The 13,068-nt window shown below is 42.0% G+C and overlaps 1 protein-coding gene across 1 annotated transcript in view; it reads left to right on the top strand.

Annotated features, from left to right (window-relative positions):
* Positions 1 to 1,241: 1,241 nt before the first annotated feature.
* Positions 1,242 to 13,068, top strand: part of col12a1b (collagen, type XII, alpha 1b) — a 133,725-nt gene continuing 121,898 nt past the window's right edge. Inside the window, exons 1-3 of the mRNA XM_079572074.1 lie at positions 1,242 to 1,268; positions 7,649 to 7,748; positions 12,768 to 12,884. Of these exons, the coding sequence (XP_079428200.1) occupies positions 7,682 to 7,748; positions 12,768 to 12,884 (184 nt within the window). The 5' untranslated portion in view covers positions 1,242 to 1,268; positions 7,649 to 7,681. The remainder of the gene's footprint in view (positions 1,269 to 7,648; positions 7,749 to 12,767; positions 12,885 to 13,068) is intronic.

The following is a 13,068-nucleotide window of genomic DNA, read 5'->3' as shown; positions in this document are numbered from 1 at the left end:
ACCTGGTTTAGACCTGGTTTAGTCCTGGTTTAGTCCTGGTTTAGACCTGGTTTAGTCCTGGTTTAGTCCTGGTTTAGTCCTGCTTTAGTCCTGGTTTAGTCCTGGTTTAGTCCTGGTTTAGACCTGGTTTAGTCCTGCTTTAGTCCTGGTTTAGTCCTGGTTTAGTCCTGGTTTAGTCCTGGTTTAGACCTGGTTTAGACCTGGTTTAGTCCTGGTTTAGTCCTGGTTTAGTCCTGGTTTAGACCTGGTTTAGTCCTGGTTTAGTCCTGGTTTAGTCCTGGTTTAGTCCTGGTTTAGTCCTGGTTTAGTCCTGGTTTAGTCCCGGTTTAGTCCCGGTTTAGTCCCGGTTTAGTCCCGGTTTAGACCCGGTTTAGTCCTGGTTTAGTCCCGGTTTAGTCCTGGTTTAGTCCCGGTTTAGTCCTGGTTTAGACCTGGTTTAGTCCTGGTTTAGTCCTGGTTTAGTCCTGGTTTAGACCTGGTTTAGTCCTGGTTTAGTCCTGGTTTAGACCTGGTTTAGTCCTGGTTTAGTCCTGGTTTAGTCCTGGTTTAGTCCTGGTTTAGCCCTGGTTTAGACCTGGTTTAGTCCTGGTTTAGTCCTGGTTTAGTCCTGGTTTAGACCTGGTTTAGACCTGGTTTAGTCCTGGTTTAGTCCTGGTTTAGTCCTGGTTTAGACCTGCTCTGAGGATGATGGGAGTTGTCAGGTGACCAGCTGCCCACATGACGTCCTGTTACACCGAGCGGCCACCAGAGGGCCCCCTGCCCACATTCTCTCCTGGGGCCCCTTGGTGAGTAGATGATTAAATAAAATAAAAGTAGTTTGGGTGTATATATTTTTTCCCTCTGGAGTAAACATGTGTCCTTGTGGTTTTCAGATTTGGGTAAAGCCGGCCTGGAGTAAACATGTGTCCTTGTGGTTTTCAGATTTGGGTAAAGCCGGCCTGGAGGAAACATGTGTCCTTGTGGTTTTCAGGTTTGGGTAAAGCCGGCCTGGAGTCAGCATGTGTCCTTGTGGTTTTCAGGTTTGGGTAAAGCCGGCCTGGAGGAAACATGTGTCCTTGTCAGACGTTACTTCATGATCCAAGTGAAAGCAGACGTTCAGACCTGGCTCCGTCAGCGTTTCAGGATCAGCCTGTGTGGGCGGGGCCTGTGCTCCTGTGGGCGGGGCTTGAGCTCCTGTGGGCGGGGCCTGGGGTCTACACCGGGTCGGGGCTCCTGGTGCTGCTCCATTTGGTCCCTGCTCCTCCTCGGACTCACTCTCAGGCTCTCAGGTCAGTGCGGCTCCTTCTCCTCCTCTTCTCTCTCTATCAGAGACTTTTCACTCTGGGTCCGGGTCTGGGTCCTGGTCTGGGTCTGGGTCTGGGTCCGGGTCCGGGTCCGGGTCTGGGTCTGGTTCTGCTGCAGGTGGAAACTTCAGAAATATACTTCAAAATCCTCCTGGTTTGAGTGAAGCTCAAAGTGAGTTTCTTCTGTTTAACCTCTTAACTCCCACCTGAACTGAGAGCTTTTTCTCCAGTTCAGCTTTACCCAAATCCTCATTTGAAAGCCAAGACCTACACAACTAAATTGATCTTTTTCCTCACGTCGTCAGATTTTTTTTCATCACTTTTTTTGTTGGGCAGTCGTCTCATTTTTGTCAAATTTTCGCGACTTCTTTGTCACTTTTTCGGGAAATTATTTGCATTTTTTTGTCCATTTTTGTCTCTTTTTGGAACTTTTTTTAATACATTTTTTCTCAATTTTTCGTCAAATTTTTCTCACTTGTTTGTCAATTTTTTTTTCTTTTTTTTTTAAACATTTTTTGTACATTTTTTTTAAAACATTTTTTGTACATTTTTGTCACTTTTTCATCATTTTTTTCTAAATTTTTCGTCAAATTTTTCGATTTTTTTTGCACATTTTTTTGTCAAATTATTCACATTTTTTGTCAAATTCTTATCACTTTTTTGTACATTTTTTACTCAATTTGTCGTCAAATTTTTCTCACGTTTTTGTCAAATTTTTGTCCATTTTTGACATTTTTTGGAACATTTTTTGTACATTTTTTTTCACATTTTCATCCTTGTTTTCGTCTCAGTTTTGTTGCTTTTTTCACGCCTTTTTCCAGAAGCTTTTGCATTGGGGTAAAGCCAAACTGGAGGAAATGTGCTCGGTTCAGGCGGGAGTTAAGAGGTTAATGAAGATCTTTTTCAGAGCAACAGTGGAGCAGCTGATTTGAAAGCTAAGACCTCGCGTTTTCATCTCCGCTCATTTGTCGCTTTTTCGTCTCGTTTTTTCAGCTTTTCCAGGAGAAACTGCTCGGTCCAGTTTGGGGCTCAGAGGTTTTTACGTGTTTGTTCATGAAACTGGTCAGATTTTCCAGTCGCTGCAGAAAAAGACGATTTCGCATTTTCTCCAGTTCGGCTTTACCCAAATCTAAGGTTTTACAGCCTAAAGCCAGGCCCTCCAGCTCAGACCCTGTCGCCCCAAGCTTTAGACCTGGTTTAGTCCTGCTTTAGACCTAGTTTAGTCCTGCTTTAGACCTAGTTTAGTCCTGCTTTAGACCTGGTTTAGTCCTGGTTTAGTCCTGATTTAGACCAAGGTTAGACCTAGTTTAGACCTGGTTTAGTCCTGCTTTAGACCTAGTTTAGTCCTGCTTTAGTCCTAGTTTAGACCTGGTCTAGTCCTGATTTAGACCAAGGTCAGACCAAGTTTAGACCTGGTTTAGTCCTGGTTTAGACCTAGTTTAGTCCTGCTTTAGACCTAGTTTAGTCCTGGTTTAGTCCTGATTTAGACCAAGGTTAGACCAAGTTTAGACCTGGTTTATTCCTGATTTAGACCAAGTTTAGACCTGGTTTAGTCCTGGTTTAGACCTAGTTTAGACCTGGTTTAGTCCTGATTTAGACCAAGTTTAGTCCTGGTTTAGTCCTGATTTAGACCTGGTTTAGTCCTGATTTAGACCTGGTTTAGTCCTGGTTTAGACCTGGTTTAGTCCTGGTTTAGTCCTGCTTTAGACCTGGTTTAGTCCTGCTTTAGACCTAGTTTAGACCTGGTTTAGTCCTGCTTTAGACCTGGTTTAGTCCTGCTTTAGACCTGGTTTAGTCCTGATTTAGACCTGGTTTAGTCCTGCTTTAGTCCTGGTTTAGTCCTGCTTTAGACCTAGTTTAGACCTGGTTTAGTCCTGCTTTAGACCTGGTTTAGTCCTGATTTAGACCTGGTTTAGTCCTGCTTTAGACCTGGTTTAGTCCTGCTTTAGACCTAGTTTAGACCTGGTTTAGACCTGGTTTAGTCCTGCTTTAGACCTGGTTTAGACCTGGTTTAGACCTGGTTTAGTCCTGCTTTAGACCTGGTTTAGACCTGGTTTAGACCTGGTTTAGTCCTGCTTTAGACCTGGTTTAGACCTGGTTTAGACCTGGTTTAGTCCTGCTTTAGACCTGGTTTAGTCCTGCTTTAGACCTAGTTTAGTCCTGCTTTAGACCTGGTTTAGACCTGGTTTAGACCTGGTTTAGTCCTGCTTTAGACCTGGTTTAGACCTGGTTTAGACCTGGTTTAGTCCTGCTTTAGACCTAGTTTAGTCCTGCTTTAGACCTGGTTTAGACCTGGTTTAGACCTGGTTTAGTCCTGCTTTAGACCTGGTTTAGTCCTGGTTTAGTCCTGATTTAGACCAAGGTTAGACCTAGTTTAGACCTGGTTTAGTCCTGCTTTAGACCTAGTTTAGTCCTGGTTTAGTCCTGATTTAGACCAAGGTTAGACCAAGTTTAGACCTGGTTTAGTCCTGCTTTAGACCTAGTTTAGTCCTGGTTTAGTCCTGATTTAGACCAAGGTTAGACCAAGTTTAGACCTGGTTTATTCCTGATTTAGACCAAGTTTAGACCTGGTTTAGTCCTGGTTTAGACCTAGTTTAGACCTGGTTTAGTCCTGATTTAGACCAAGTTTAGTCCTGGTTTAGTCCTGATTTAGACCTGGTTTAGTCCTGATTTAGACCTGGTTTAGTCCTGGTTTAGACCTGGTTTAGTCCTGGTTTAGTCCTGCTTTAGACCTGGTTTAGTCCTGCTTTAGACCTAGTTTAGACCTGGTTTAGTCCTGCTTTAGACCTGGTTTAGTCCTGCTTTAGACCTGGTTTACTCCTGATTTAGACCTGGTTTAGTCCTGCTTTAGACCTAGTTTAGACCTGGTTTAGTCCTGCTTTAGACCTGGTTTAGTCCTGCTTTAGACCTGGTTTAGACCTGGTTTAGTCCTGCTTTAGACCTAGTTTAGACCTGGTTTAGTCCTGCTTTAGACCTGGTTTAGTCCTGCTTTAGACCTGGTTTAGTCCTGCTTTAGACCTAGTTTAGACCTGGTTTAGTCCTGCTTTAGACCTGGTTTAGTCCTGATTTAGTCCTGGTTTAGTCCTGCTTTAGACCTGGTTTAGTCCTGCTTTAGACCTGGTTTAGACCTGGTTTAGACCTGGTTTAGTCCTGGTTTAGTCCTGCTTTAGACCTGGTTTAGTCCTGCTTTAGACCTAGTTTAGTCCTGCTTTAGACCTGGTTTAGACCTGGTTTAGACCTGGTTTAGTCCTGCTTTAGACCTGGTTTAGACCTGGTTTAGACCTGGTTTAGTCCTGCTTTAGACCTAGTTTAGTCCTGCTTTAGACCTGGTTTAGACCTGGTTTAGACCTGGTTTAGTCCTGCTTTAGACCTGGTTTAGTCCTGCTTTAGACCTAGTTTAGTCCTGCTTTAGACCTGGTTTAGTCCTGGTTTAGACCTGGTTTAGTCCTGCTTTAGACCTGGTTTAGTCCTGATTTAGACCAAGGTTAGACCAAGTTTAGACCTAGTTTAGTCCTGCTTTAGACCTAGTTTAGTCCTGATTTAGACCAAGTTTAGTCCTGGTTTAGTCCTGGTTTAGTCCTGATTTAGACCTGGTTTAGTCTTGATTTAGACCAAGTTTAGACCTGGTTTAGTCCTGTTTAGACCTGGTTTAGTCTTGATTTAGACCAAGTTTAGACCTGGTTTAGTCCTGCTTTAGACCTGGTTTAGTCCTGATTTAGACCTGGTTTAGTCCTGCTTTAGACCTAGTTTAGTCCTGCTTTAGACCTAGTTTAGACCTGGTTTAGTCCTGATTTAGACCTGGTTTAGACCAAGTTTATTCCTGGTTTAGTCTTGTCGCCCCCAGGTGGTTTTCAGAAGTTTTATTGTGAAACAGGAGCTGAGATACTAAAGTGTGAGAAACACTGTCAGTATTTAATGTAACCCTGGGGTTCTCAACAGGGGGGTCGGGGACCTGTGGGGAACCTTTATTCAGTGTTTTCCATCTGAAGCTGCACAGAAGCACAGAGTCTGATACGATGAATGATTATTGGTAGTATATTGGTAAATCTACGGCTTGTTCAACAAAAACTTGTGGAAAATGCTATATTTTAGTCTGGGGGGGGCGAACCTCAACACTGTCCCTGAAGGAAAGAACGACATGACTCTGATGACGATATCGTATAAATGTCGTATTTTCCACAGGTTTGGTTGAATAAGTCGTAGATTTAACCCAATAACGTTCATTACACCATGGTCTGGGTGAATACTGGACTCTGATTGGCTGGTGCATTATTTTGGTGTAACCGCACACGTAGTCCGGTAGTTAAATCACTGGGATGTCACTCCGCTGTGGCGTCGCCATAGCAACGCCTGACACAGCTGAGTCAGATAAAGGCGTAATTAGTGACTGACAGGAACGTATGAGATGGATTTAGTGTTTGCTAAATGTTTGTAGAGGAGAGTGAGCAGCTAGGTTAGCTACTGTTAATAACATATGAGCTTTACATTTCTATTGGAAACGGTTAAGGCTATTCATCATTTTCAGACGTACATAAAATGATCCTGCATTGAAGCATCTTTGTCTGGATTAGTAAAGTCAAACATAAAAGTTTGAGTTGGGCCCAGGTGTGAGCGACTCCACCGCAGCTGTTTCCATAAACAGTTGAGCTGGTTGAGCTAGCTAGCTTTAGCTTCAGGTTAAACCTTGTAAAAGGTAAATAACTGGTGCCCACGAGTGCCGCATATCGGTGTTTCCTTCCAGGGAAAAGTGTTTCCGGGTTAGTCCTGTTGTGTTGTGATTCTGTGCTGATGTTGTGTCGTTGAGCCTGACTGAGATCCTCGTAATAGCTGCGGAGAATGACTCGCTCTGAGACCAGCCTTCAGTGCCCGGCTAATAACCCACACAAAATAGTCCCGTAGTCTGGCAGATTTAGTGACTTTAGTCAATGAGAAACACATGTATTATAAATGTTAGGTTTGTGGGACCCTGGTATAAGCGGATTAAACAACGAGGAGCCGCGTTAGACGTTATAATGCAGGAGGAACAACACTGTGTCGGGCGTTAGAACCGGCTAACGCGGCTCCGAGTTGTTTAATCCTCACTTATAACAGACACAGGCAGGGCCGGATTGAAGTTAAACGGGCCCCAGGGCTAAAGTTTTTTCAGGGCCCCCCATAATCAATCAATATTTATTTATATAGCGCCTTAACAACATCTGTACATGTACTGTCTGTCTGTCTGTCTGTCTCTGCAATTAAAGGATCATTGATTTATTTTTGTTTGAGCTGCCAAAGTAACTTCTTAAACATAAAACTAAAAAAATGACTAGTTTGTGAAAAAGGCAGCTTAACATTCTGACCCCAGGTTGAGCTCCGTGGCCCTCGCGGGAGAACCTTTGCTACTGCCAGACTGGGGGTGGGGGTGCATTTTAACAAACCAATAGGTACATGTTTATTCCAAGTGTCAACTCAATGAAAATGGCTCAGACCTGGTTTAGACCTGGTTTAGACCTGGTTTAGTCCTGGTTTATTCTCAGGTAAACAATCATCTGATAAATGTGAGGGCGTCTGCAGAGAGAGAGGGATCTAGTTTACAGCCCGCACTGAGCCCTGGGGCCCCTGGGCTGGGCCCCCGTCAGCCCCTCATAAATCCGGCCTTGGACACAGTTAGTGTTTCTGCTGCTTCAGGAGGAAAATATTGAATAAAAGTTCCCTTTTTAAAACCCTGACACTGTTGGACTGACTCTAACTGGTCTCTGACTCTTATTCACACAGTCATGTTTCTGAAAACCGTCTGACGTTGCCGTGTTTTAGACGATATCTGAGTCCAGAAGCTCTGATGTAAGAGCAGATCTTTCCTTCAGGCCACGCTGGAGAAGCTCGGGTTAAACGTGTGGGGGGGGGGTTTCTCCAGTGGATTGTCTCCCTCAGGCTCTCACAGCTGCTGCGCATCTTTGAGTGTTTAACAATGACTTCACTTTTATGGAGCTGAGTCACAGACGCAGGCGCCCGGTGCTGAGGGCAGTTTGAGAGCTGAAATCATGAGTTTAAAAGGAGCTGCTTTCAGAAGGGAAACTTCTCACTCTAGATTTTTAAATAGTTTCCAGTATTGTGCTTTTTTTTGCTTAATCATCACTTCATAAATTAGTTATTCCAAAACTCACCTTTAACATGAGCCAGTTCTGTTGTGGATTTTCAGAGCGACTGAACTCTCTCCCCTCCCTCCAATCAGCCGTATGTGTACTTTGTTCTCCGGTTGGCTGATTTAAACTGGTGCTCTCCTCTGATTGGCTTGTTCTAATGACCTCTCTCCTCTGATTGGCTGATTTAAACCGGCGCTCTCCTCTGATTGGCTTGTTCTAAGGACCGCTCTCTGATTGGCTCAGGTGGTGGACGCGGCGGCCCGTGATTGGCTGAAGATGCGGCTTTTATGGGCGGGGCTGCTGGCTCTGCTGATGATCTCATTGGCTCGTTCCCAGGACGACGGTAAGACACGCCCCCTCTCCCTCCTCCACTCTCTGTTTCTGTTTCTGTCTCTGACTCTTTGATTTTTTCTCCGAGTTAAAAATGTAACGGGAGTGTCATAAAAACTGAAATAAAAGTGAACGATTCTCTGTGTCGCCTTTTTGTTCTTTGCTTCTCAGTTCCTTATTTACAAATCATAAAGAGTCATAATGTTAAATACAATTAACCGTTAAATCCAAAATATTAACGTCTGTATTGGAAGTCGGCAACATTTCGAAATGAATGTTTGGAGAATAATGACCTCCAGTGTCAAGATGGAGAAAAAAACCAAAAAGAAAAAAAATTGTTACCAAAATTTTTAGTTTTTTAAATGGGGGAAATAATTTAAAAATAATGGGGAAATAATTTCGATTTTTTTTGTTTCTAATAAATGGGAAAATGGGTACAAAAAGTGGAAAAAACTAGAGAAATAATTAGAAGTGGGCAATATCGTCGACAAGATAATATGTTATTTACTGTTTGACGGATTTGCTAATGTAAAATTCGAGTTTTTCTCCAGTGTCAAAACGTGGAAAAAATAATTAAAATTTGAGGAAAAAATGGGGAGAAAAATTAGATAAGTTAGCTGTTGTTAGCGTTAGTGGTTTAAAGTTAGCTGTTGTTAGCGTTAGTGGTTTAAAGTTAGCTGTTGTTAACATTAGCGGTTTAAAGTTAGCTGTTGTTAGCGTTAGTGGTTTAAAGTTAGCTGTTGTTAGCGTTAGTGGTTTAAAGTTAGCTGTTGTTAGCGTTAGTGGTTTAAAGTTAGCTGTTGTTAGCGTTAGTGGTTTAAAGTTAGCTGTTGTTAACATTAGCGGTTTAAAGTTAGCTGTTGTTAGCGTTAGTGGTTTAAAGTTAGCTGTTGTTAGCGTTAGTGGTTTAAAGTTAGCTGTTGTTAGCGTTAGTGGTTTAAAGTTAGCTGTTGTTAGCGTTAGTGGTTTAAAGTTAGCTGTTGTTAACATTAGCGGTTTAAAGTTAGCTGTTGTTAGCGTTAGTGGTTTAAAGTTAGCTGTTGTTAACATTAGCGGTTTAAAGTTAGCTGTTATTAACGTTAGCGCTTTAAAGTTAGCTGTTGTTAACGTTAGCTGTTGAAAGTTAGCTGTTGTTAGCGTTTTAAAATTAGCTGTTGTTAGCGTTAGTGGTTTAAAGCTAGCTGTTGTTAACATTAGCGGTTTAAAGTTAGCTGTTGTTAACATTAGTGGTTTAAAGTTAGCTGTTAGCGTTTTAAAGCTAACAACTAACTGTTAGCTATTAGCTGTCGTGAACGTTAGCGGTTAAAAGTTAGCTGTTAGCGTTTTAAAGTTAGCTGTTGTTAACGTTAGCGGTTGAAAGTTAGCTGTTGTTAGCGTTAGTGGTTTAAAGTTAGCTGTTGTTAGCATTAGTGGTTTAAAGTTAGCTGTTGTTAGCGTTAGTGGTTTAAAGTTAGCTGTTGTTAACATTAGCGTTTTAAAGTTAGCTGTTGTTAGCGTTAGCGCTTTAAAGTTAGCTGTTGTTAACACATTAGCGCTTTAAGCCAAAAGTTAGCTTTTGTTAATATGATGCTTGATTATGATAACTAAGCATTTTAATTGTACATTTCACCTTTAAATTCGCTGAACCAGGAGCTAACTTTTATTTTGGAGACAAATAACTTTAAAAACGTATATTCCGAAAGATTTGTTAAAGATTCAAACAAACATCCTAAAATGTCAGTTCTGTAAATAGTAACATTTTGTATTTGTATGATATTGTTTTAACACAATAGCCACCAAGCAAAAAGTGGCTGCAGAAAGTGCCCAGAAAGGTTAAAACGGTAACCAACGGTAACTAACGGCAACTAACGGTAACTAACGGTAACCGACGGCCACCATTCGTTTAAAGTTCTGTAAATGTGTTTTCTCTAACGCGGTTATTGTAAAGTTTTGTAAAGACATTCCAGCCTTTGTCCGAACGTACTTCCCGTCGGCTCACGCTGCCGTTTGTGATTCCGCGGCGGATCTCGATCGTCCAGGTTGGTTCGGCCCTGACTCTGTGTGTTTCCCCGTTAAGCCGGGCCGCAGTGAGCCCGGTTTAACTGATACTTGGCTCTCATGCTCTTCACGGACACTGGTTGGAGGCTTAGGTCCAGAATCCAGCTCTGAGCATCGTTAGCTAGAACTACAGGTCAGGAAGGGCATCTGGGGGAAGCTTTACATGCTAAATCAGACTAGAATTAAATTTAGAGTTAGCTGTTGATAATATTAGCTGTTCAAGCCAAAAGTTAGCTGTTGTTAGTATTAGCAGTTTAAAGTTAGCGGTTGTTAGTATTAGCAATTTAAAGTTAGAGGTTGTTAGTATTAGTAGTTTAAAATTAGCGGTTGTTAATATTAGTGGTTTAAGCCCAAAGTTAGCTGTTGTTAGTATTAGCAATTTAAAGTTAGCGGTTGTTAGTATTAGCAGTTTAAAGTTAGCGGTTGTTAATATTACTGGTTTAAGCCCAAAGTTAGCTGTTGTTAGTATTAGCAGTTTAAAGTTAGCTGTTGTTAACATTAGCACTTTAAATCCCAAGTTAGCTGTTGTTAATATTAGCCATTTAAAGTTAGCGGTTGTTATTATTAGCCATTTAAATTTCGCGGTTGTTAATATTAGCCATTTAAAGTTAGCGGTTGTTAATATTAGCCATTTAAAGTTAGCTGTTGTCAATATTAGCGGTTTAAAGTTAGCGGTTGTTATTATTAGCGTTAGAGCAGTAGATATCGCGCTTGTCTGGCCAGAATCTCATTAAGAGTAATGTAAAACCAATGATTAGCATTAGCCCCTTCAGACAGTAGAGTCTTACTTCAGCTACACTGTTTAATAATGTTGGTTATTTTAGCCAAAGCTAAGCTAGCCCGAGTCCTCGTGTCTCGAAGCCCCAACCTGAAGAGCATGAGCGTGAAGTATCCTCGTCTGTGTCGCCACAGGGACGACTCTGTCTCCGAGTTGTTCTCACACAACTGTCCCCTGTGCGTTTGCATGGAGCCGCTGTGTCCCAGGGTCCGTGAACTCACCTGTATGCGTCTGTATACGGGACGAGGCTGTGAGCAGTTCAAGGACTCCTGGAGAAAGAGGCGCCGAGACTCTTTTATTGGCAATGGAGCTGACGGCCATTGTGCGATCCACGAGGTCTCCATCTGTGATGTGTTGGAGTCTGTGAACACGGCGGGAACTCTTTCTCAAAATGAAAACACGCTACACTATGTTAATTTGGCAAAAGCATCGGCTAAAGTTCTTTATCAAAGCACCTTCTCTGACGTCCATCTCTTTGGAAGGAAAGTTCCCACTCATTTCTCCCATAGACTTCACTATACAAGCTAAATATCAAGTATGGGTTTAACTCACTTTAACTTCGCCTTCTGATCGGACCAAGTTTTTTCTAAGTCATCTTGCTTGAAATAAGAAAGTAAAACTTCAGTTTTAATAACCCCAGTTCTCTGATAACCCCAGTTCTAATAACCCCAGTTCTCTGATAGCTCCAGTTCTTTAATAACCCCAGTTCTCTGATAACCCCAGTTCTCTGATAACCCCAGTTCTCTGATAACCCCAGTTCTAATTACCCCAGTTCTCTGATAGCTCCAGTTCTCTGATAACTCCAGTTCTTTAATAACCCCAGTTCTCTGATAACTCCAGTTCTTTAATAAACCCCAGTTCTCTGATAACCCCAGTTCTAATAACCCCAGTTCTCTGATAGCTCCAGTTCTTTAATAACCCCAGTTCTTTAATAAACCCCAGTTCTCTGATAACCCCAGTTCTCTGATAACTCCAGTTCTTTAATAACCCCAGTTCTCTGATAACCCCAGTTCTTTAATAAACCCCAGTTCTCTGATAACCCCAGTTCTAATAACCCCAGTTCTCTGATAACCCCAGTTCTAATAACCCCAGTTCTTTAATAACCCCAGTTCTCTGATAACCCCAGTTCTTTAATAACCCCAGTTCTCTGATAACCCCAGTTCTCTGATAACCCCAGTTCTAATAACCCCAGTTCTCTGATAACCCCAGTTCTTATAACCCCAGTTCTTTAATAACCCCAGTTCTCTGATAACCCCAGTTCTTTAATAACCCCAGTTCTCTGATAACCCCAGTTCTTTAATAACCCCAGTTCTCTGATAACCCCAGTTCTTTAATAACCCCAGTTCTTTAATAACCCCAGTTCTCTGATAACCCCAGTTCTCTGATAAAGATGAGAATGCAGAATGTTAAACCTTTCCTGTGTTGTGTTTTTTTCCAAAAGTCGATGGGAGAAATGAAAGAGAACGTAACCCTTCAGTGTGAGGGCGCTCAGGTCCCGCCCTGTGCCTCCGCCCTGTCCGTCCTGTCTCCTGTGACGTCATGTACTTTGTTATTCTGATGTGATGATGTTTGTGAAGCTTTGAGCTCAACTCAAACAGCCGCCATTTTGTCTGAAACGCCATTTTGTCATTTCAGAAAAAATGGCGTTTCAGACAAAATGGCTCCTCAGTGTTTCCTGTTTCTACTACAGCTTCAGACTCCGTAGTCGTAGACGAAGTTGTAGTAATTAAAGGAGAAGTTGTAGTAGTAGGAGTAGTAGAGGTAGCAGGAGAAGTATAAGTAGTAGTGGTGTAATGGTAGTTATTGGTCTTCCAGTAGTACAAGTAATAAAGATACTGTAATAGAGATAGTAGCAGTAGTTTTGGAAGTAGTGATAGTAGTCGTAGAAGTTAAGCAGTGAAAATAATAGGAGAGATTAGAAGTGTAGAAGTAGCAGTAGTATTTGCAGTAATAGCAGTAGTATTTGCAGTAATAGCAGTAGTATTTGCAGTAATAGCAGTAGTATTTGCAGTAAAAGCAGTAGTATTTGCAGTAAAAGCAGTAGTATTTGCAGTAATAGTAGTAGTATTTGCAGTAATAGCAGTAGTATTTGCAGTAATAGCAGTAGTATTTGCAGTAATAGCAGTAGTATTTGCAGTAATAGCAGTATTTGCAGTAATGGCAGTAGTATTTGCAGTAATAGCAGTAGTATTTGTACTAACTGTCGTGTATCTGCAGTGGAGTCGGTGTCGGAGCTGCAGTTCCAGATCCTCAGTGAGTCTTCGGTCCGAGTTACCTGGACCAGACCTCGATCCAGAGTCCAGGGGTTTAAGGTCACCGTCCGATCAGACTCAGGTCAGTTCTTTGATAACCCCAGTTCTAATAACCCCAGTTCTAATAACCCCAGTTCTAATAACCCCAGTTCTAATAACTCCAGTTCTTTAATAACCCCAGTTCTTTAATAACCCCAGTTCTCTGATAACCCCAGTTCTTTAATAACTCCAGTTCTTTAATAACTCCAGTTCTTTAATAACCCCAG

This window comes from Gobius niger (assembly GCF_951799975.1).
Source record: "Gobius niger genome assembly, chromosome: 15".
NCBI classification, from domain to species: Eukaryota; Metazoa; Chordata; class Actinopteri; order Gobiiformes; family Gobiidae; genus Gobius; species Gobius niger.
The sequence above is the reverse complement of the archived record's forward strand: the minus strand, read 5'-3'. Positions and strand labels throughout refer to the sequence as shown.